Genomic DNA, 25,670 nt, shown 5'->3' on the forward strand with positions numbered 1-25,670 from the left:
CCTTATCACCACATTAAACAGAACCTTCTGGAGGGATAGGTTCCTAACCCAGAGACTTCCAATACTCTGGAATAATCTCCCCATTCATGTCAAGCAGAGCATCTCACTGGCCCTATTCAAGAGAAATCTTGATGAGTAGATGGGAAATAGGAAATTCACCCCAGGAATCACTTCAATCGCATTGCTAGATAGGGGCACAGGGAACTAGTGTCTGGAAATTGAGATGACTGGGAACACTATTGGGCTAGGCTTGCATTGGCTCCAGGGCCGTTAGCCTAGTACTTACCTATGAACCTATGAGATGGATGGTGGTTCAAGCCTCTGTGACTGGTCTAGCGTCCTGTGCTGGTTGTGATGAAGCAGGAATGAATGTTGCAATGCAGTGAAAGACAAAAAGTAGTAAAAATGATATTGAGAAAATGGATGGGGGAGACATAAAAGAAAAAATATATAAATATTTCTTTAATGTTAATGTTATAGTCATCCCATATTCTGCATATATTTTAAGATTATTTACATCCAGACATAAATGTGTGATGCTGTGATATCCCTGGCTCTCACAGTTAAAAACATTCTATTAAAAGTGTAATGATTTTTACAAGTGGCTTATGGGTAACAGTTAATTAACCATGTATGGGGCCTAAATACACATTATTCTATGGTATGACTACAGGTAGTCAATACTGAAATCTAGAATACATATCATACATAATTTCTGTTGTCTGGGACTGAACCCATATCTAGCTGCTCATCGTTAACAATTGACTTTTTCAAAGCTAAATAAGCTAATCACACAGGTCGGTAGATTTTGCTGATGTAGAATATGCATGCTTATGTAGCTGACCGAAAACAACTTGTAGTTGTGGCCTGATATCTGCATAATTGATAACCTAATGGTAAAATCAGTGCTGGTCTGACATGGCAATTAGTAATACCTGAATCCATACTTACCTCATGTCTCTCTGCAATGCTACAGTCTCTCCTGATGTGCCTGCCAATTTCCTTCAATCTCTGCAGGAGTTACACATAAGAAAAAACAGTAATGAAGCCTTCCATGTCATAGTAGTGTATCACATGGTTATGGGGGGATATAATCATAGTACGGAGATAGTGAGTGGGTCTTATGCTATTCTTCCCTTTGCCTAAGGAGTTAATTTTTTTCACCATTTTGAGTCACTGTAATAGGGGAAAGCACTGTTTACCCATGCACGGGATACCATTATCATCAGTGGCAGCCTTGGCTAAATTTTTCTAAGCTTCAGCCCTGTACTGAAACCTGGTATAGCACCCCCCCCCCCCCCCCGAGTAGCCTCCTGCTGTAATTGTTGAGGAGGTATACAAGTCTGCATCACTACTCCTCCCACCACTTTTGTGCTCTGAATGGAGCACTACCAAAACCAGTGCCTGCCATGTCGTCCTTTCAAAGATCTCAGGAAAAATAGCAGGAAATGGCACCCAAATCAGATTTGCATGGACCAGCCTTTATGCAACAATGGATATGGTTAAGAAATGCATTTGTACAAAAGATGGCACAGAAATGGCTTATAATTACTGTATTTATTATTTATTCACTCTCCATTTTAGGTGAGAAACATAGCAGTAGCACTTGGCCATGTGTGCTGATTAGTGTGTGTGTGTGTGTATATATGTATATATGTATGTGTATATATATATATATATATATATATATATATTATGGTTTCACTTCATAATCTTGAATTACTGAAAGCTCAAAATTCAGTAACCCGAGACCATGAAGGTGAACACCAGAATGAAGAAAGTGCATAAGAGCGAATTCGAATATCTGGAATCCGCCCTTATGCATTCATGGTACATCATGTGTAGTGCTATGGTGCCTGAAATGGCAGGTAAGTGAGTGTTTGTGTGTATTTTTGTGTGTTTTTGTATGTTGTGTGTGTGGGTAAGGGTAGGGAGGTGTAAGTGTGAGTGTATGGATTTGTTGATGTTTGTGTATGTGTGATGTGTATTTGTGTGCAAGCGAGTGGAGGATGATGTGGTGTGAGTGTTTTTTTTTTATGTTATGTGCGACCTCAGAGTTGGTATATATAAGTAGAGGGTGTGTGTTGGCACAGCTTATATTTAGTGTAAGGCTGTGTGGTTTGTGTGCTGTGGATGGAATGGTGTGTATGTTAAGTGGTGTATGGCGTATATATATTCGTGATTGTGTGATTCAGGATTGTGGTTTCAGTGTTGTGAATGGTTCAACTTCATAGTCTCGGGCTACTGAATTTCGAGCTTTCAGTAATTCGAGATTATGAAGTGAAACTATATATATATATATATATATATATATATATATATGCTACATAGCAACTCCAGCCTATGCCAGTTATTGGTGATATCTCAGTTACATTTCAAGTGATACTTTTTGGCATGTGTACAGGGATGGTTTATTCCATTAATAAAGTTAACAGTATTACACACAGATATATAACTACATGCATGATATTTGTATTCCTCTGCATTGTCCTTATGTACATGTTGTAACACTATTGCAGGATGCATATATATATTTTGATTGATTAAACATTCCACATTGGAATCAAGCCCATGACAAAGTAAAGCATGAACTTCTGAACTCTGTGTATTAACTAGTAATGCCACTGAAGAACTGACATTTGTAAGGTGAGGACTACAAACATATACAAGATTGGGAATATATGTATGTAACATAGCCTACATATTTATGTCTGTCAGGTTATATACAGTATATATCATTATGTCTATCATGTCTTCATAGGTTATCTTCTTAATAGGTTCATAGGAGATTACTAGGCTAAAGGCCCAAGATCCCTTACAAGGCTAGTCATATTTAACCCAAGTTTCCCAGTTTTTAATAGTTAGGTGAGCAAAGTTTACAGAGGTATGAGCCTATGCTATGGTATCTAACACCGACTGCCTCTGTCCATGAGGGACATGGGCACTAGCCCAGAAGTAAATTTACGATTACCCATCCACCGATCTAGGTTGCACTCAGGGAAGAGCTTTGCTTCATGTGATTGGGAAGCTTGTTCCAGAGAACAGGTAGTCTCTGGCAGCTGTATCTCTCATTCTAACATGATTTATTTATGCCAGAGGCTAGGTTAAGATCCCTGGAACAAGTGACCTCTTGTACAGTTTAATTTATGAATGAGTAACATTTCCATCAGGGTCAAGTTGGAGACTCCTCTGTAGGAGACAGAATACAGTGATAGGGCTTTCAATCTTTTCACGTAGGACTTATTTTTTATCCCCTGTATCTTCCTGGTGAAAAACCTTTGGGGTTGGTCCAGCTGTTGCAGATGTCTGGTGAGGTACATGCAAAAGGTGCATTGTACTCAGTTATTGGTCTGATGAGGGCCGAGTACAATAGAATTATAATGATCTCTGATCTGGATGCCATACCCTTACTTATGTGTTGTGCCACTTAAAAGGACTTTCTTACCACTGTGGACACATGGTGGTTGAAGTTTAGATCACTATCAACCTGAGTACCCAGATCATGTGCCACTAGGTCTACTCTTGGGGGGGGGTGCTGTCTATATTGTAATTAGTGGAATATTTTATTTGCCTTCCCAAAGGGAATAATTATTCATTTTTTTTTGCATTCAGTTTCAGTCCATGACTCTGGCACCTATCATTTGTCTGCATTAATCCTTTCTGAAGTATATTAGTATCATTCGGGGATTCAGTGACTGACCCCATATTGCAGTCATCTGCAAACCTGACCAGCCAAAGGCCATCTACATTTGCCTTGACTTCTGATATACAAATATTGAACAGGAGAAGGCCCAATACAGAACCCTGTGATACTCTATTAGTGACTGGACGCTTGCTAGATGTGAATTCACCCACTTTGACAGTATGTGTCCTGTTGGTGAGCCATTTGGTTACCTACCTGGTAACATAGGGTTTATGCCCTGTGTCCTTGTTGATAAGGTCCATGATGATTCTTTCCATGGCCTTACAGATGAGGCTAGTCAGACTTCTGGGTCTGTAATTCCTTGGGTCAGTTGATTTGTGGAGAAGGATGACTGTTGCTGTCCTCCATTCTGTAGGAACATAGCCTACCTGGAGGCTGTGGTTGAATAAGGATCCAAGTGGGTCTTTTAGGTCATATTTTAAGTTATTTAAAAGGCAACCTGGGATGTTTTCAGGGCCCACTGATGCCATGTTTTAGCCTTAGAGGGCACAGACATGACCTGATCTCTTGAGATAATAGGTCGAGAAATGGTGGCAGGTATACTTTGGGGGAAGACTGGTGGGGACAGGTTGGAGTGAAGTTTGATCCATATCTGTCAACTAGCAGGTTGGCTATTTCCTCTGGTTAAGTATTGGTTGTGCTATCCACAACCAGCTCTGTGCATCGCTGGGTATTCATCTTAAGATTTTGGACATAGTAAAAAATGCTTTGTGATTTTCCTTGGCTAGGTAGGATATTTCTATTTCATAATTTGCATTTGAGGACTTGATCAGATCTCTGCTTTGTTTGTTTAGACTAATGAGGGAGTTCTTCTTCTGTTGAGTCTTTTCCCCCTATTTTTGGACATTAGTTTATATCTTTTATTGTATAGCCTGTTTATACCAAGGGTCCATCAGGTTGGCTTGTTTATCTGGCAAGACCTGAGTTTAATCTGGTCCTGTACTGCTGAGTCTTTACAACTGCTTAAGTGGTTATACAAGGTATTGGTGTGCACCTCTACATAGGATTCTGTGTTTTCTGAGTTTGGGGTAGCTTTGAAATTTCTTACGCCATTGTTTAGTGAGAGATAATTTTTCTTGCATAAATTATTTAGTGTTTTGAGCTTGATGTGGTATCTGGCCTTATATTTATTTCAAAGGAGACCAGTTTGTGGTCCAGTCTTACCAAAGAGGACATTACATGGGTGTGTGTGTGTGTGTGTGTGTGTGTGTGTGTGTGTGTGTGTGTGTGTGTGTGTGTGTGTGTGTGTGTGTGTGTGTGTGTGTGTGTGCAATGTTCTCCCATGTTAGGGAGTACTTTGTATAGGATAAAAGTACAAGAAACCAGCTAAAACAGCATGGTCTGATGAACTGCCTGATTTTATGGTGTGAAAGTGCTTACCTTTGTTTTTATCTTTGTCAGTATTATTAAACAGAACGTCTTATATGCCATGTTAGCTGGTTTCTTATACTTTTATCATTTTGGACTTTTCATGTTTAACCAGCTTTTACCCAGGTATGTTCTACTACTTTTACTTTGTACAGGATATTTGAAATCCTAGTAGGTGCACTGACCAGCTGTTACAGAGCATTTGCATTGACAAAATCCAAGAACCTTGTAGCCTGATTGTTAGTGGTCATATAGTCCCCAGTCATGGTAGGATAGTTAAAATCACCCATAATTAAGGTATTGGGCTACATGGTGAGTGACTCCAGTAAATCCAGGTGTGCGGTATGTTTTCCTGGATCATGATGTGTCTGGGGATTTTGCCTATGGTTAGATGGACATGAAGTAGCTTGAGAGAGTTGTATTGTTTTACCAGTCTTGAGGTGTACTTATCCTTTATGAAGATGAATACACCTCCTCCTTTGGTTCTTTCTTGCTCAGTTTGTAGTCTGAATGTATGGAAGGTGTTGTAGCCCTGCCTGGCTGGGGTGCTTTCTGTGGCTTTGAATCATGTCTCAATGACTGCACAAACATCAGCATTTTTCAAGGTGACGAGTGCTTCTAGGAAATGCAGTTTCTTGTTTAGACTCCTAGCATTTAGTAGCAGTACCTTGAGCTTACTAAGAGAAAATCTTGTTACACTGGGAGGTTGGTTATCTTGACACTGCCTAAAAAGGCAGTATAGGGGTGGCTAAAGCCTTTACCAGTATCAGAAAGCCTAGAGGAGACAGGTGCAGACCATCTCTGGTGAAACAGCTTGGCCTGTCAATCATGTCCTCCCAGGCTGACAAATATTGAATCCCGTTGGACTGACACTAAAAGTTAAGCCAGTTGTTAAAGTCAATCATTTTTTGTTTGTATTGTGGCATCATCCTTGATGAAGGTAGAATGCTGCTCAAGGCTGTCGTCATACTTGCCTTTGACACATAATCTGAGAACTCAGTCATGTCTCCCTTCATATATTCCATGGACGTACATCTCAGGTCATTCACACCCACATGGACTACGACAGAGTCATACTAGTACTTATGGCTGAGTGACTTGAGTGCTTGTGTGATATGATGGATTCTGGCACCTGACAGGCAGCTAACTGCAACCTTCTCCTTATCCAGCCTGGTGAGGGGGACATTCATGTGTCACATATATGGAGTCTCCTCTGACCAGAATGTTAGGTTTTGTGGTGTTTTGCCTTATGGGCTTCTTTGTTGAGACACTAGTGTGTATATTATTATGTGTTGTGTTTTTTGTTTGCTTTGATGTATGTATATGTTGTTTCTGAAGGTAGCCTCTGAATTTTTGGTAAGTTACTAGTGACTACCTCCACATATATTTTTGGTAAGTTACTAGTGAGTACCTCTGCATGTGTGGGTTTATATGTCAAGTCCTTATTTAGTGTGGAGAAGTGATATGTGCATGTTGACAACCTGTTTGGCATTCGATTTGCCTGTATGTGAGAGTATTGCCTCCATTTTCATAGTATAACTATATCTCTCACATATAGTATTTGTTTGTTTCAGGACGAAGTGACTGTCATCTCAGGATACCTATGTCCATCAGGCTGTCTATAGAGATGGTAGGAAACTGTCCATCCATGATATAAAATTCTTATTGTGGGTTTTATCAGGGAAAGGAATAGATTAATTAGACTGGACCATACTGGTAGAACACAGAGTATGAGTGGGAATTATACTTTATGTTGTCTAAGATTAACCGACAGGATGATGCTGCTCTGCACAACTTAGTTGCTTCTAGAGCAGCAGGGGGCTAGCTATGGTTTCAGTTATAGTTATTCTAGGAAAGTTTTATTTAAGGCATTTGCAGATATACAAGGCACTGCTAAACACTGCTGCACGGAGAGTAGCCTAGCACAAATGCAAAGCTTATATACAGTAAACTCTCAGTTAACTGGCTCCCATGGGTTTTGGTAGATGCTGGGTAACTGTAGTTTCTGGTTGCTTGAGAGTTACTATTAAAAACAGGCCTGACTAATAATGTACCCTATATTATTTGTTTGGTTTGACTTGTTCTCAGTTTGGGGAGAGAGGGAATTTATTCCTACCTTCCTTTTTAAAATTCTAAAACTCTAAAAATGTAAGGTATGTTTCTGTGAGGGGAAACAGAAAGTGCAACACATGAAAATTGTACTGTATTTCTTCGATTTTTTTTCCTGTTGCTTGAGAGTGCTGGTTGATTGTGTTCTGGTTAACTGAGATTTTACTGTACAGGCAAAAAGGAACAGGCTTTAAGCTAACTGCCAATCAGGAAAGCACAGAATAAGCCTTCCACCAGCAATCACCCAACTCAGACAGGTTTGGATCAGCACTCTTCTGCCTGAAAAGTGCAGAAAATCCATCTTAATGTAAAATGTCTGGTTTGGAGCCCAAGAATAAGAAACTACACAATCTAGATACAACAGCCCTGCCTAACTGATATAATGTAATAAGTATTTAAAGCAGTAGTAGAACAGTAGTTTTTTTATATTAAAGTGCAGCAAATACAGCAAATATCACAGGAAGCTGATAAAATGCAATTACAATTATCAATAAAAGTTGCATTGATTGTTTATGTTCTGGTATGAGGTAATTCATGAAACAAGCACAGACTTCACTGTAAAATCCACACCTCTCAAGTTTAGAGAAAAGCAGGGTGTAATCCACACACTTAAAGGCTCTTCTGAAGTTTATAAACAATACTGCCATTAGTTTTCCTTTCTTATAATTAGTATACTTATCATTCATAAAGTATGAAGATGGCAGTAGTGTTATTGTAATTAGGTATGAAGCCATGTTGTTTCTCAGAAAGTATATCGTATTATGTCAGGAAATCCAAAATCTGCACATAAATGATTTTTCAGGAATTTTAGCTATACAGTACAGCTTGGATGTAGGTCTGTGGACAATGAGAGTGTGCCCTCTTGTATTAGTGCTGCTGAGACTGCGTCCTCAGATTGTACCAGTTGCATGGTGTCATCATTGTCAACTTTCTGTACTGGATCCTGTCTCAGTGGAACCTGCAGATGCAGAAAGATAACATCAGATTTAATATTGCTACATTTTTGTAGCCCTCACCAGCCTGAGGCAAACAGACTGCTACATACATAGCTTAAGGGGACATACATATTTTGTGGTGCAGGTTCTCTCCATTGCAGCTCTTATGTTTCATGTGGACATAAACACATATGTGTCTGTCTGAGCAAACCTTGCAGATGTATGAGCCAGCGTCTTATAGGAATAACATGTACCATTACTCCTTTAAAGACCTTCATGCAGTCGTACATTGTAGTTACATTGTCTCTGTTGCCCTGATGTCCACAGATGACATAAATGTAGATGTGTATGTTTGAGTAATCTATTCAGAGATGCTACATCATGTCCTACAGAAAGGGTGCATGCCACTACCAACCTGGTGCATCCTTACTTGCACTCAGGCAGCCATCACCAGTCGAACTCTACCATACAATCCACTATCAAGCATGATGGCTTGGCACTATCACCACTAATGGATAAAAAATTCCTCTGTCTCTGCGAGATGCCTCTCTGATAAGTGTTTCTACATCTTGTAGTCATACTGTCCCTGGCAATTTCCTAAGCCTTTGTCTTGGATGCAGACACATATTAGTGATCCTGTAATGCACCTGCTGTAGCGTCCTATTATTGCAGCCAACTGCAATGATGTCCTGCTGTGGTCCCTGACACTCTTGATCCTGGAAGGCATTATCTGCTTTACTCTTGGTACGGATATGCCTTCCATGTGTGTGTGTGTGTGTGTGTGTGTGTGTGTGTGTGTGTAAGGACAGCAGTAGCACCTCTGTCTCCTGTAGGGTGAACTTCTCCAGCTGTCATTCTTTTCATCCCATGATAGGTTAGTTATTGTGGGTACACATATGGATCAGTGTGGTTATATATAACAATTCACACCAGCCGGTACTTGCTTCCCACTGTCCCTAGAACCCTTGTGGTGGTCACAGCCTTGAACACTGCTATAGGGTAACTGTTCTGGTACTGTGCCATAGTGTGGCAATCATGGACATGTGAGTCATGCATGCTGACCCTTGCATCTGTGCCAATAGCAGGTCTGTGCCTAGTGTTCTGGAGGCCCAACATCTTTTGTAGCTTGTTACCCTGCCTGGATGTATTGGCATGGTGCAGGCACCTACATGGGAGGACTTATCTGAGCCTGTGTATGTTTCCTTTTCCCAGGATGGATGAACCCTCCTGCAGGACTGCAACCTGTCTTTCCTGTTTATTTATTTATTTTTGTATTTACTGTGATAATCTGACTAAGCAGAACCCCAGTTTCAGCATGAAGAAACAATTTGTAATTATTTCCAAGAAGCCAAAATAAAGCTCAGTCAAGAGAGCAATACATTATATAATAAAAGGAAATAAAAAAAAAAACATTTTTGGTCATGGCAAAAAGGATTGAAAACTGATTGGTTTGAAAATATTAATGATACTACAACAAGCTGGAGAATAGAGAAAGAAGAATATATAGTCTTAAGAGATGATATAGGAGAGGTTAAGTTGTAAGAAGAGTGAAGGGATAGGATGGATGGGAAGTTTGGTATAATGGGTTACATAGGAAAAGTGTAAAGAAAGACAGCATATTAAAATAGGTGAGGGGAGCTATAGTTTATATAGCTGATGTTCCATGGGGAGGGAGATTCTGGAGCACAGGCATGACCACATATAGATTAGATGCTGTGTTAGTTTGTTTGGAATATGTGGTGGTTGATTTAATTTCTAAGGTCTGGGAGCATGGAGTTCCATAATTTGGATATATATGGAATCATTGCAATGACTCTAAAAGCTTTAGGGAGAATGATTTCAGGTTTCTACTTTGAGTATATTTTTGATGATAGTGGATCATGATGAACATCTATTAGGTTTAAATATTAAGCTGTGGGTGGTTTTTAGTTGAGTGAATATTGGCTAATGATTTAGTTCTAAGTCTAAATTTTTGTGTATCTGATGGTGGATATGGTTAGGCTCATTAGCGGTAAATTTTATAACACTGTTATAGGGTTTCTCTAGCTTCTGTTCTGTTTTTGGGATGTTAGTGAAAATAGAGGAAGAGTATAGTAGGGTAGGAAGGAGCAGTGTCTGAGCTGTGTTTAGTTGAGTCAGTTAAGTGGCGCTTTGCTGTATGGAGCTACACAGCTTGTTAGGTGTTTTTGACGTAACATTAGCTGTTTGTTAAAGCTGAATTTATGATCAGTAAGTTTGATGTCAGTGACTTGTTCAATTAGTGTGCTTTTTTGAGGTAATTGCTATTTCACTAGGGCTGAGAGAATCATTTTTTTGCTGGGGTTTAATGGGAGCTATAAGTTACTAAGCCAGGGCTCTAAGGAGACAAAATTGTGTTGGGTAGAGGTTTGTAATTGGTGTTGGGATTTGGCTGAGCAGATAAGGGTGAGCCACCTGCATACTGAATGAGTTTTGCACTGGGAATAGAGGTGCACATACACATCACTGACAAAAATGCTAAGATTGGAACCCTGGGGGTTACCTATACTGGTGGGTTGGAAATCTGAGATTGATTGAGACCACTTAACTGCTTGAGATCTGCTGGAGAGGTAGCTCTTGAATCATTTTGGAATGTTCATGATGTCCATTTTTGGCTGATCTGTACAAGAAGGGAGGATGTCATACAGTACTGAAGGCTTTATAAGTTCATAGGTTCATAAGCTCATAGGACATTACTAGGTTAATGACTTAAGAACCTTTACAAGCCTAGCCATTATTGACCAATTTTTATACAATTTCTGATCCCTAAGGGCAAGATGATAGCTTAGGTCTGTGTCTATGCCTTTGAGTATTTTATAAACTGCCCCTGTCCATAAGGGACATGTGTGCCACCGCAGGACTGAATTTACAATTCCCCATCCACTGATCAGGGAGTTTGGAAATAGCAGTGGTGAATATGTAGAGTTTTTTTTGTGTAGGATGTTGTGACATCCCTCCTCTGGGCCAGTGATCAAGGAGCCTCAATCCTCACCACTGACACTGGTGGGGAATGTTCACTGAGGAAAACATAGACACATACAGTATCTTCAGATGCAGTTTCCTGCACCAAGTACAATTTCCCTTAAGAACACACAGAAAATACACACTCCAGTCCTGGGGTTGGGCTTTATCTCCAGGCCTTAAATAAGATTCCCCAGTGACACAGCTATAGAGTTGAGTCTTTAGCCATATATTCCAAGACAAGTCCTCCACCACCCTCTCTGTAAAATCAGTGCTCTCAGTGTCCCTGTTCAAAGTAGCTGACACACACACTCTCTGAGATTTGATTTTCACACACACACACACACACACACACACACACACACACACACACACACACACACACACACACACACACACACACACCTAGGAAAGGCTGGCACAGTGTACCCACTTTGCCACTTCCACCCAGACTACAAGGTAGATAAACTGCTACCAGAACACCTAAATCCAGCTACTCTACGGCTCTTACCAGGGTACCCAATTACACTTACTAAAATTAATACTTATGCAAATGGCAGTGTTTGACAAGGCAGCAAGACTCAGGAACATGGAGCCACAGTGCCAATAAATAAATGCAAGTGCTGTCAAAGGTTATGTATTTTCTAAAAGACCAGCCACAGTAAAAGTTATAGATATATTTAATAATAATAAAAGAACATGAAAATACTGAATATCTATTTACAGTGAACACCAGAGTTTCAATTTGCAGGAGAACAACACAGATGGAAAGACTCAGATGCAGAAAAACAATATTTAGCTAATCTCACTATATTTTCTAACTGACTGAGGAATTACTGTTCCCTAGTTACTTACTAAAGCAAGACAAGATGAAGTGGATAAGTGTCTTTGTTGTCAGATCCAAGCCAGAGTGCCTCTATCACATCTTCCATTAGTATTCAAATACAATTTCCGTGGTGGCTACAGAATGCCATCACATCTTCTCACCTGAATCTGTGGTTCCCACACTACCCCTTTACTAGCAATTGAGCCAGGATTTGGCACATATGTGTCACAATACACACATAGAACGTTAGCTAAGTTTAATACAGCATCTGGAAACTGTAAAACAATTCCAACACTTGCACACTTCCTGCAGAAACTAAGAAACCATACTCTGGCACCTCAGGGTAGCAATTGGTTTGCCACTAAGGACAATAGACAAGATCCCAGCCCATGTTTCTCACAGACATTACATCTCTGGCTGCATTTAGACCCGCAAGATAAAATATTTATGGCCTACACCAAGTCATTTAATTTCAGGCTATTTTTCTTAAGGTTAGCTGGGCTGAGCTTAACCCCTTCCCTTCCAGTATCCTTTGCTAAAATATATACATTTAATCAGTTACAACACTACAGACTGATATACATGTATATTTTATTTCTGTCCAGCAGGACCAACTGTTGATACATTTTTTAACACAAGCAACTTTACGAATACATTTTTAACACAAGCATCTGTACAAATCAGTTTGATATTCAAAGGATATGTAATTCTTTACAAAACTCCAGGCAGCTATGCTGGCATATGTTACACATGCACCGCCTACTCTCTCTAGCAGAGCTGGCACTACCTCACATAATCACAGATGTGGTTAAAGAAGAATAACAGGTTAATTACAGTACTTTGGCCAGATCCAAATCCATGCTGAGTGGGAAACATACAACTGACCATCTGTATTTGTGTCTTGTTTTATTTTCTCATTTTAATGTATTTTTTCTGCACCAGCTACTGCATCTACCTCTGAGTCCCCAGCTCTCTTCAACTCCGCATACATGCCTCTCTGCAGGGTGATGAAGGTCATCCTGATGAAAGTAACCTGGAGGGCTTTCTGCTAGCTTGTTTTGCTAGCTGCTTATTGGGTGGGGAGACTCCTCACAGAGAATGGTGCAGTGACTCAGTATGAATTGGCAAGGACAGAGGAGGACAAGCAGCTGAATGCCCACATTTGTACCCTGATAAACCACCTCATATGGCTTGTATAGTCACATATCCAGCTGGTGCTGACCATTGGGACACCAGAGGTGGAGCCCACCCATGATTTCAGTCATGGATATGACTGAATTCTGGGTGGGGGGTTCATCTGAACTAGCTTGGCAGACTAGCCTCCCCCATTGCTACCCCCATCATGGTGTTCTCCTTCCTTGTGTATCATGTCCCTGTCCACTGTTAGTAGTCCAGTCTTCCCACATCTGTCAGTGTCATACATAACATTGAGACTGGTTCATTTAAGAATACCAGTAAAAGCAAAAAAAAAAAACAAAAAAAAAAACAAGAAAGCATTTAAAATCAGGGGGAAACACTAATGGGGCCATGCATTTCTAGTCTATAGAGGAATTAAATAATTTTGAGAAAAGACAGAGAGAATATGAGTTTACAATTTATGTCATGTAATGACAGAAGTGATATGGTATGATGAATATAAAGAAGACAAAATGCTATCTAATAAAAATGATAGAAACATTTTGGTTTATGTGAGGGTAATATGTAATGGGAGATGGGAAGCTGTATCAGATAATATAAGTGGAGTAATTAAAGTACTGTAAAGGAGATAATATATTTTGCTTAGAAGTGGGTTAAAAAAGAACATGTTGAAGGTACTGCATTTTTGTTGTTTTTGATGATGAAATATAAACCATGAAAAAAGACATGTTGTTGCTTGTGTATGAGGCATCATAAGCAAGTCACCTCCTCTTTCCTGATAAAGATTACAACTATTGATATTTTGTTTGTTTTAATGTAACATTTTCAGGGTACTTTCTGTGTCACACAGATTCATAAAATGCTAATTGAGCACCTTTGAATAATCATTGAACACTATCACACCTTTGAATAATCATTTAGCACCATCAGCTGTACTGAGAAAGTTAGAGTCTGATGACAGAGACCCTGATTTCACTTGTAACTAAACATTTTTTCTGTAAACACAAAAGTTATCTACTGAAATAAATTAAGATAAAGAAAACATAAAGACAAATCAAATATTGGGCCAGGGACAGAGAACAGTCAGGTGCAATTGACTGTAGGTAAGACCCCTCTCAGGTCATTGCCAGCTATAGGACCCCTCCATGAATCAGGATATCCACTAGCCTACTTGGATCTACTTGAGTCAGACAAGATACAACCAAACATCCTGGTTTTGGGTGATTTTAATTACCCATGCATTGACTGGGTAAATTATGCATGTTCCAACTCACACACCCATAAGTGGCTCAAACATCCTGGATCTGGTGCTCACCAACATGGGAGACCGCTGCACCATTATCAGCATGTGGCCATCCCTGTTGAGATCTGACCACAAACCAGTCTTACTAGAAGTGACTATAACACAATACCCCCCTCCTTAGCAACAACTAGACTAAAAAACTTTGAGGCCAATAACAACCTCTTACATGACAACATAAATAGCTTCATAGCCCCTCCCCCCCACTGATACAACAGACACCTGTGTTGAATTATACACCAATACTTTATACGAGCACCTGTACAACTCTATTGACTCTGCTGCACCTGATATAACCAAAGCAATATCTTCAAGGAAAAACAAACCTGCCCAATGGACAACTGCCATTAATAGGCTATACAATAGGAGTAAGAAATTACTGTCAAAGAGTAGGAAGGAATGGTCTCAAAACTGGAAACACTCCCTTCTCTTCTTAAACAAGCAAATAAAACTCCTAGTGAAGTCCTCCAAAGCTAACTATGAATCCAAATTAGCTTCTCTAACTAAGGACAACCACAATGCATTCTTTAGTTACATCTGTAACCTCAAAGGTAAGCCCCAGATTTGTGCTGAACTTGCAGTTAATGGTACTATATATACAGAACCTGTAGATATAGCAAACCTGCTGACTGACAGCTTCAGTGAAAACTTCACTCCACTTTCCCCGCCACATATACCCCAAAGCATCCCTAACACCTGTCCCCCACCTAGTATCTCTGAGGAGCAGGTCTTAAATGCCCTCTCCAAGGCCAAAAACACAGCCTCACCATTGGGCATGCTTTTCAATCACAGCCTAAGCACTGGCTTTGTCCCTGTGAAAGGGAAAACAGCTACCATCACCCCTTTGCACAAAGGGGGTGCATCAATGGACACTGGGAGCTATAGACCCTTTAGCCTGACCAGCCTTATCTTTAACAAATCATTGTGGACTTTATTAACAAATGTTCAACCTCACCCAGTTTGGCTTTGTCAAGGGGAGATCATGCCTGTTAAACTTGGTGGAATTCTTCAAGACAGTCACCAAAGCTCTAGATAAGGGCAAAGCTGTGCATACAGCCTACATAGACTTAGCCAAGGCCTTTGACACAATTTCCACTCAGGTATCATTGATAAACTCACCCAGCTGGGTATCAACCCATATATTGCCAGGTGGGTTGCAAACTGCCTCACTAATAGAACTCATATGGTCAAAATAGGGGACTCCACCTTCTCCAGCAGACCCATAACCAATGGTGCTTCACAGGGATTGGTTCTGGGACTCCTACTGTTCAGAATCTACTTCTCTGAAGTACAGGCTAAAACTAAATGACTGTGGCTGACAACTTTTGATGATGACTGCAAACTGGGAGTGATCACTGAAACCTCTAACGATATCAATATCCTGCAGGAAGGTTGAAGAATGACCACAAAGGTTTCTTACAAAGAAAATTCAGGGTCTTCAAGCTCTAATTGTCACTTTACTCTGCGTTATACAGACTGCTCAGAGATGACCTGTGCCTTGCATACAGAGCAGTATCTGACCTAACTTTAATGGAAATGCTGGACATTCGCAAGTCAAATGGCAGAGGGGTCACTCACTCAAAGGACCTTAACCTCTTACAGAGGTTGCTCCACCTTTGGAACAAGTTTTCTATTCATGTTAAACAAAGCCCCCCCTTTGGCCTTATTTAAGTATAATTTGGATGACTGGATGGGTAACTGGAAATTTACCTTGGGGGTACCACCTGTGTCCCTCTTGGACAGGGGCAATAGGTGCTGATTTTACTGTCTGTTTGAACCAGACACCCTTGAGAACATGGTTGAATTTGGCTAGGCTTGTAAGGGCCCTGGGGCCATTAGTCTAGTAACTTCCTATGATCCTATAATCAAAAGAACCTAGAACTGGCCTTTATTAAATAGTATAGGTTTTACATAGGCATAACCTATTGTTAATTGCTGTATCATTTGTAGGACTAAGTGCAATATTGAAGTTGCTGGAGACTGCAATAAGATCTCACACTGGGGTGCATACTCTGCTGTTTTATTGCTTGAACTTAATAACAAATGACGTGTTAAATAACAATAAAACTGCCATGTTGGCTGCTGTAGGCACATATATGGATAGGACAAAAGTGATCTTTTGTTATCTTTCAGAAAAATCATACTGAAGGTCATGGAGCATTTTTCTTCTCAAATACACTTCACTGATCATCTGTGCTGAAGCTATCAAGCAGCATGACTGAGGAACAGACCACAAGTGGTACTGGACAGGTGTCATTGACTAGAAGGGCACTGGTAAGCCTTTCCCCTTGCCAAATCAATGTATTAACTTACACACACACACACACACACACACACACACACACACACACACACACACACACACACACACACACACACACACACACACACACACACACACACACACACACACACACACACACACACACACACACACACACACACACACACACACACACACACACACACACACACACACACACACACAAAACAGTTAACCTAAAATGTTCATTCTGTCAGCAGTGACACAAAAGATTGAGAAGCAAAGATTAGGGACAGATTGTGGGCCACAAGATTAAGTTAAGAAAGTTATGTAACTGGGTGTGTTAAAAAGACTTCAGTACAAAAGGCTAACTGCTTTTTTAATTCTGTAGTGTGTCTTAGGAAAACTTAAAGTTTGTTGTATTGCTGAATGATGAAAAAACGTAAGCAGTCACACTAGTACGGAGCTCAGCAGTGGCCATTTATGGGTAATTGTATTTAAAAACAGTCTGTACTCACATGAAACAGTGGTGTGGACTGTTTTGCAAGTGTTCCTGTCCTTAACATTATTCAAAAAAATGAGACTGCACTAATGACATGCCCACACAGAGAATGAATCCTGTACAATGAATCTATGGGAGCATAATACATGTAAGTGTACTATGTGAACCACTGTCAGGAGTGTACTGAGGCAGTATATATTTCATTCACCCTTCAGGGCCACATTAAATCATTTCAAAAATGTTATAAGAAATTCACGCACATATGTTGCAATCATTTTGCAGGGAACTGTAGTATTGTGGCTTCTAGTCCTGGCCCGCAACTCGTGATGCAAAATGGCAAGAACATATGAATTAACAGAAATGCCCACCAATATGGACACTGAATGACACACAGTCAGACATAATATGTTTTGAGTATAGAAAGCATCAAGGGTCATGTGCACTCATTCCTGTAAAATAGATGAGGCAGGCTGAAATTAAAGAAAGTTGCACCGTGTCAACAGGTCCAATGGCTTCAGCTTCCATTGTGACAGAAGCAAGTGATAGTGCAAGGTTCATCTATGGTGTGTAAGCATTAAGAGGTACGATTCTTAAATATTTGTGTCTACTTGGCTATAACTGTGTTTTATACAGTATTAGGATATATGTAAATGGTAGAGATCGGTCTCTGGAACTGCTCTTATTGATGGGATGCATATCATGTCACTTAAGTCATAGGCAAGTTTGGTGGTGGTTGTGCCAACAGGTTTGTTTGACTGACACTTTGCATTGCACTATGTTCAACCTTGTTATTTTGTTCATTTAGTGAGTATTTACCCATGTTCTACATGTGCTTGATAATGGCATTTTTCTACCATGGTATTTGCAGCAATACATTAGTGTTTCATGTGGATCACAAACGCTGATTTTAACTGCAAGCATGCTACACTTATTCTCCCATAGAGTTTTTTTCTATTGTAGAGTCTTGTACTTCATTACTTTGCCTTTCATGAATCTTTCGTAAATTGTAGATGGTGGTCACAGACCCTAATTAACATATTGAGTAGGCATTTTCTTGGGAAATGTAGTATCGGTCTGTGTCATCTTCACAGTGTTTTACAACAGGTACAAGAGCATATATTGAGATTTTCCTCAGTTGTGTATGACATCATACGTAGGCTTCACCAAAAGACATTAGCGTGTATGTGTGAACCATGCTTACGAAAACACCCAGTCATTCCTTGAAACACTGAAGCAAATGATTAGTATGGAGCAATCATATGCTATTTTAGCCTTTTTGGCTTAATTAGCAGTCATATGGCTCGCAATAATGTCAGATGATATCATGCCCAATTACACATTAATAATGGCAGTTTGACCTCAGTTTTTTCAGATTTATATTATTTAACATTATTAACATAAAGTATATATTATGGGAGTTGGCTGGTGCCACCTTTTTTGCATGGTCAAAGTAAGACTTTTTTACTGAAATGCAATATTTTGCAGGACAAGTAATGCTCTTAATGAATGCAAAAGACTTACTTTCGCTTTTTTAGAAAAAATAATAACTCATGTTGAGTTATAGTTGTTACTTCTATTGTTTTAAATAATATTTAGATGTTTCTGATAAAGAATTACAGTTTTTATTCATTATTTATAAAAAAGTAGCAAAATGTTATTATCCACAATATCAATACATCTGTCACTTTACATGTTGCTTCCTACAGGATGCAACTGCTGAAATCCAGACTATCCTCTGAAACAAAAGATAGTGGCAGTCTTACTAGTAGCAGAAAAATAGCTCCTGTTTTCAAAAAAGTAGACCTCTGGAGGTACCATTTTTGCAAGTGTCTTCGTTAGTTCATTCAGGTATTCATTCATTCATTTTTTATACCTCTTTATCCTATTAGGGTTACAGGGTATCTGGAGATAATCCCTGCAAATGACAAATATAAAGCAAAAAACTCATTCCTGGATGGGATATTGCTTTTTTGCAGGACAAATTCACACATTACCATCTCACTGCACACATACCAAAAACACCCTCAGTTCATATGATAACATACCTTTGGGATGTGGAAGGAAAGTAGAGCAACTGGCCGAAACCCAGACAGACCCATGAAGAAAAACAAACCTGCATAGAAGGCAACCCAAATGGGAAGTAAAACAGGGAACCAGAATTGTGAATCACCAAATTAATTGCTGCACCTCTGTGCTGCCTTTTTTGCTTTTACCTCAAGATATCAGTTCAAATTATTTAATAGTGATGCCTGCCATTTAATGCGACAGAAGCAACTAGCTCCTTAAAATGAATGGCTACACTTTTGTAAGTAAACTAGCAAAATATCTGCCCTTTTCAATACTTTTAATGCAGTCTAAGGACACATTCAAATTTTTAGCTGAATGCTGCAAAATTATGTTTCTTTGGATTTATCTACTGTTCCTGACAGCTGAAGGAATTTTCAAGTACAAAGGATTGCAATATGTTGTTTGGCATCTCATTTTTCAAATTTATTATGTCAGCAACATTTTGTCAAATTACTGTCAAAGTTAGCAAACATCGTGTGCTTTGTGTGTTTGCATCACACACACGCACACACACACACACACACACACACACACACACACACACACACACACACACACACACACACACACACACACACACACTGATTTTTTCATGCAGACTGGATGGGAGGTGGACAAGTTATTTTGGTGCAAATCAATAAAATACTGTTTGGTTTACCATAGGTACTGTAACACAGTTTTAATGTATCACATAAGCTTACACACACACACACACACACACACACACACACACACACACACACACACACACACACACACACACACACACACGGGTATAGCCAGAGATTTACATTTTGTACTCAAACCTAATGTTGCTGTCCCCACTACCCACTTGTTATTTTAAAAATGTACTCAGCCCTCAACATGCTACCCCCAGATACATGGGAAGAAGCATGTTATTTTCAACTGTTACAATTTATTTCCATAAAAATCTAGTTTTAGAGGTGCATTCCTTTTGCACAAGAATTCTTTGTGTACCACTATACTGTGAGTATTCATTTACACAGTCCTAAACATTCTGTGCTTTTTGAGCGTTGACATTTGTAAGAGATGCTCAGAAAACAATGTACTCATTTCAGTACACCGAGTATGCCTAACTACACCCTTGCACATACAGTAAGATCAATGCTCTTCATTTCTGTTTCAGGTGGTCACACCTACTGCATTTATCCAGCAAAGTAAAAAAAGCACTTACCATGGTAACTTCTGTTAAACTCCATACAATGGGCATAATAGCGCCTAGTGCCTCTCGTTCCACAAACAGCATCTGCCCCCCAGATAACTGAGCTATGTGCTCATATGCTTGGAATCCATATGGTGCTGCTGAGTGTAAAACATCAACAGTCACAACAAAAGAAAGCTGTGGAGTAAGCAGAATTGCAAACTTGTCAGTTCTGTTTTGCAAAACTTGTGTAATGATGTAATACCTATGCAATAAAAACAAGAAATAAAGCATTTTATGTAATGGTATTATTATACTGTGATTCTTCTAAATTTGCCCAATGACCATCAGTTAGATTGTAAATAAGGAGCTCTATGAAACATATCATCTGTGACTTTTGCTGGATGTCTTTCTACTTACATCAAAACATGACAGAAATAGATACTCAGAACACATAAGAAAAATTGTAAAATTGAAATTCCAGCTGTATTAATATTAATTTTAATACCTTAGCAAGGTTACTTTAATTGTGCTGAATGCTAGAGATATTAAAACACTTTCTTAAGCTTTGATGACACGTATCCAGCTATATCTCAGACCTTGTCTTTCTCTAAGAGTAAACCGCTTGTGGGTCAGTTGCTGATTATGCCTTAATACATGCTTGTGTTATTTGATTGAAAAGGTACAGTTGTACACAGAAAGAGAGGGGGGGGAGAGAGAGAGAAACACCTAATCATCATAGTGGGGTGGTGCAGTGGTAGCATTGCTACCTCACAGCAAGAGGTTCTGGGGTTTGATTATCAGCTAGGGTGCCTTCTGTGTGGAGTCTGCATGTCCTCCCTGCGTTCTTGTGGGTTTCCTCCGGGTACTCCAGTTTCCTCCCACTTTACAAAGACATGCATCTGGAGCATTTCTCCCTAGGCCTCCTCTGAAAATTGTCTTTGTTCCAAGTCGGACTTTTTTGGTAAACAAATGTTAAATAAATAAATAAAATAAATAAATCATGAAACCCCAAAAAGGTTTGGAATACATAATTTAAATCTAAAAAAAAACAACTATATTCAGAAAAAAAGAGGTGGAAAGAGGGAGGGAATGGCTACTACAGCAGAGTAGAATTAAAACACCTGTGTTATGGCAAGTGCAACTTGTATAACTGTACTGCGTTCATCATTCTCACTGCAGCAGCAGCAGCCTACATCTATTTGCATAGATTACCATAGCATATTCATCCTGGATAGAGGAAGAATAAGAATGCAGGAGTCCCTGGAATATAGTCACAGAGAAATCTATCCTGGACCTGGAGGATTATTCCAATTTGTAGTGCTTTGTAAACATTTGTACAGAAACTGAGTAGTTGTCTTTAGAACGCTTCTAGAGTCCACCACTTTCCAATATGCCATAGAAGAAGATAACATGCCTTAATTTTACCAGTAATAGATTTGCCATAGTAGGAGTATCAGAAAGCAATAGCAATGGACAACTATCTTAAAATAGTCCATTTTGACACAGGCTGCCCCTTCTTTGTCCCATCATAGGGGACAAATAGCTGTTCAGATTTCCTAAAGTCCTGTCAAGATAATACTTAAGTTGCTGACGCAAATTTAGAATATAGTGAATTCTTTCCCCATGATTTTTAGGATCTGAATAAAAAACAGGAAGACTGATGACTTGAGTCAATGTAAAATCTTGAAACAACTTTTGCCATGAATGAGGGATTTGCTCTTTAAGTAACCCTTTCTCTATGGAAACCAAAATTCCATACTTCTCAACCTTTTAACACAAGAAATCTGGAGAAAACCAAAAATAATCAGGGGACAAACAAAAGGCCCCTGAAGAGAGACAGATTATAAATATTACTCTTATAAACTTGGAAAGCTGCTAGAATAAAAGGTTTAGCATTGGCATACATTTTTCTGAGGGATATGAAGTCTGAAACCCAAATGTCTGTCATTATTTACTGAGTTCGGTCCTCACTGATTTGCTAGAAAACCACAAGTTTTAAGAGGAACAGACCAAACACATGAGGCAAAAATCTCAGCATTCTGCTAAAATCTGGACAGTTGAGAGCAATGCAAAATACGATTCACTCACTATGTGAGCCTGCAACTCAGACACTCTTTTTGAAGTGGTCAGAACAATAAGTTACACAACCTTCCAAGTTATGAACCATAAATCAGCCAGATGAGGTGGTTCAAAGAGAGACAAAGTTATCTTTTCCTGCACAAAGTTAAGATCCCTAAGTATGGGATGACTTATATGCAAAACCCCCTCCAAAAGCTGCTTGACCAAAGATAAGGAAGAAAGGGGAGTCATAGTGAAATAGCTGAAAGATGAACCTTGATATAGGAATAAGATAGACCAGAAATTACTAACACACATGAATATTTAAGACACAGTGGTGCATATTCCCTGATTAGGCCCTAGTTAGTAGTGCGACACCGACTAGAAAATCTTTCCCACTTGCTAATATCAGATTTCATAGAAGCAGGTTTTCTTGTCTCCTTTAGTACCTGCTGCACATCCTCAAGAAGTAGGTGCCTCGAAGGTATCAAAATTGAATCATTCAGGCAGTCAGTAGTAGTAGTTTGAGACTGGGGCATATCAAACTTCCCCAGTCTTGTGTAAGTAGATATAATCGGTGAGAAAGCTTGTTGTAATTGCCCTTGACAGCTCCATAATGAGGGAGAACCACTGTTGCCTGTTCAAAAGGAAGTCCCCACAATGATCTTTGGAGGGTCCTTCTTAGTCTTCATATATACCCTGGAGATCAGTGGAAAGGGTAGAAATACAGAGATTTTTGAAGACTGGCCATCTGTTATATCCTGGGTGGGATATAATCAAATAGCTATAGCAGCAGTGAGAATAATGAACATCAATGATGCTGCCAAGAGAGTGAGCTAATAACGTCTGTGGAAATACATCAACTGCAGCTTCAGCTGATCTTAGCAACACTGATGATTTCTCATGGTTCAGGCTTGATTATAGAGCCATGGTGTAATATACATCTTGAAGACTTGAAATGACATCTTGGAATCATTTGCCGACAGTAATGAGAAAGAAATAACTGCCTTATTTTGGAAACTGAACTCAGACTGATTCAAATAATGTTATACATTCCTGAACAACTAGAGAACCCAAACTATATTTTATCACAAAGGATTTTACAGTTCTCAGATATGCAGCTTGTAGATATAGCTATCTATCTATATGTATAGCCATATCTATATATATAATACATGTGTGTGTATGCAAAGAATAGCGCAGTAGTTATATATATCAATCCATCCATAACCCCTTTTCCCATTTTTATATATAATTATATCAATTATCTGTATACTTGTATAAATTAATTTCTATGTTAGTCCATTGCAAGCCATTTTTAATAACTTATTGTCTTGTGTACTGGACTGTTTGAACCTTTTTCAGCTGCATTCTTAGTACAGAAATTAGTAAAGATGTTTATATCCATAGCACGTGCAGAGACAAACTTGTTAGAACCAAAATGATAATTTAGGTATACAAATAAAAACGTATTTGTGCTAATCCTTTTGGGGGCCTTGGGTGGATAGGGAAGAAAAGAATTCATGTTAGCATAATTTATACAATGCCCATTTCCATGAAATGGATGATGTAGTTTAAAGAGTTTATTTTATCTCTCAGTGCATGCCCAATATATGAATGAGCACCCAATATCTGTAAATTGTATTTTCTACTAAAAGAAACTGTAAAAGAGAAGCTAGTTTAGCAGTGGACTTGTTTTTTTACCAGACAATATTTGTACATTATTTTACCTATTGTTGACTGGGTAAACCCACTGCATACAACTGCCCTTCTCAGGACCAAACTGGCTCCACAGTCTGATTAACTGAGTTGCTCAGAGTCACACAGTAGGCAAATGAAAGTAGAATGAATCAAACCCTGTACTCTGGGTACAGGATGCAGCTCAGACTTTTACTCTTTTGTGCTGCCTTGTTTTATTTATTAAGTCATAACTGGGGTAGAACATTAATCTATATGGTCCATTTTCAGAAACGAGGGGTTTAAAGGGGACTATCCCACTCTTGCTAACTATGTTAAAAGCAAATTATATTTTCAGATATGGCTGACCAGTGATATGCTTACATTTTTTATTTATTTGACATTTGTTTACCGGGAAAGTCCAACTCGGGAAACAAGTCCCAATTTCAGTGGAGATCCGGGGAGAAAAGCTCCTTATATTTTTTAATTAAATAATTAAAAAATGTTAAGCAATACAATTCAAAACAGCCAAGGAAAGAAACAAATATATATATAAGTTTTGTTATTTGAAGAATTACATATCAAGAAAAGGTCATAGTACATCAGTACTATGGAGAAAGTGAGAAAACCAGTAAAGTAGTCAAAGTTGTAAATAGTGTGAAGAAAAGTACATTTGATGGAGAATATGACAGTATAGGAAGAAAGAAGGGTACAGGCAGTGGTAAGAAGATTTATATTAAGGTAGGTTTAGGATAGTAATCTTGCATTAGCCAGGAGAGATCCATGATTGGAAGAGAAAGTTTTTTTAGGAAGTGTCTAAACAGATGAGTACTTACTAATGCTTTGACGTTCATGGGGATGCGATTCTAGTGCTTGGCAACAGTATTTGAATATAGTAGATACCCTACAGATTTATTGGGTTGTAAACAAAAAATAGTTGCTGTTCTGGAGATCATAGTGTATGGTTGGGTAAATACTGAATGAGAATGGAGCTGATTACTGGGCACGAAAATGGATTGTATATCATTTTATGTGCTTGAAGGAGTTGAGTTTACTGGAGGTACTGTTGTCATACTAGTCAGTTTAATGATTTAAGAGTATGACAGTGATGTGACTTATAGGGCTAGTTAATTGCAAATCTGGCAATTTTGTTATAACACAATTCAAGTTTATATTTGAGAGAAGTTTGTAGTTTGGTAAGGATAGGTGCAGCGTACAACTGAGAAGGCAGAAGAAATGTACTTGCCAGTTGAGAATCATCTGTTACTTATGCATAAAGACTTTTTCACTTTTACGTGTTTTGTACACTAAATGGATGGTGTAAGTATACTAAGAAAAAAGTAATTCATTACTGACATGAAGACACTGTGCAAAAACGAATATCAATGGGGTTAGATGTGTTAAACTAATACATTTATACCTGAGCAGCTTAGAAAGTAGAATGGTTAGGTTGTCAAATCAAAGATTTGGGATAAACTCCCAAATCTGGATCCTGTAAGATAGCCACTATCAATAGATGCACACATGGTGTTAGCAAGTGATATCAGAGCTGTAGCTGTATTGTATCCCTTAGTAAAGCTG

The 25,670-nt window shown here is 39.0% G+C and overlaps 1 protein-coding gene across 1 annotated transcript in view; it reads right to left on the reverse strand.

Moving 5' to 3' along the window:
• The window catches only part of LOC122810673 (von Willebrand factor A domain-containing protein 7-like), a 172,309-nt gene that overhangs the window by 70,455 nt on the left and 76,184 nt on the right, over positions 1 to 25,670 (reverse strand). The window contains exons 5-6 of the mRNA XM_044082242.1: positions 20,385 to 20,549; positions 952 to 1,011 (exon numbers count right to left, since the gene is read on the reverse strand). Coding sequence (XP_043938177.1) covers positions 952 to 1,011; positions 20,385 to 20,549 — 225 coding nt within the window. The remainder of the gene's footprint in view (positions 1 to 951; positions 1,012 to 20,384; positions 20,550 to 25,670) is intronic.

The sequence above is a fragment of the Protopterus annectens genome, chromosome 9.part0 (assembly GCF_019279795.1).
Source record: "Protopterus annectens isolate FY-2018-M chromosome 9.part0, PAN1.0, whole genome shotgun sequence".
Lineage (NCBI taxonomy): Eukaryota > Metazoa > Chordata > Ceratodontiformes > Protopteridae > Protopterus > Protopterus annectens.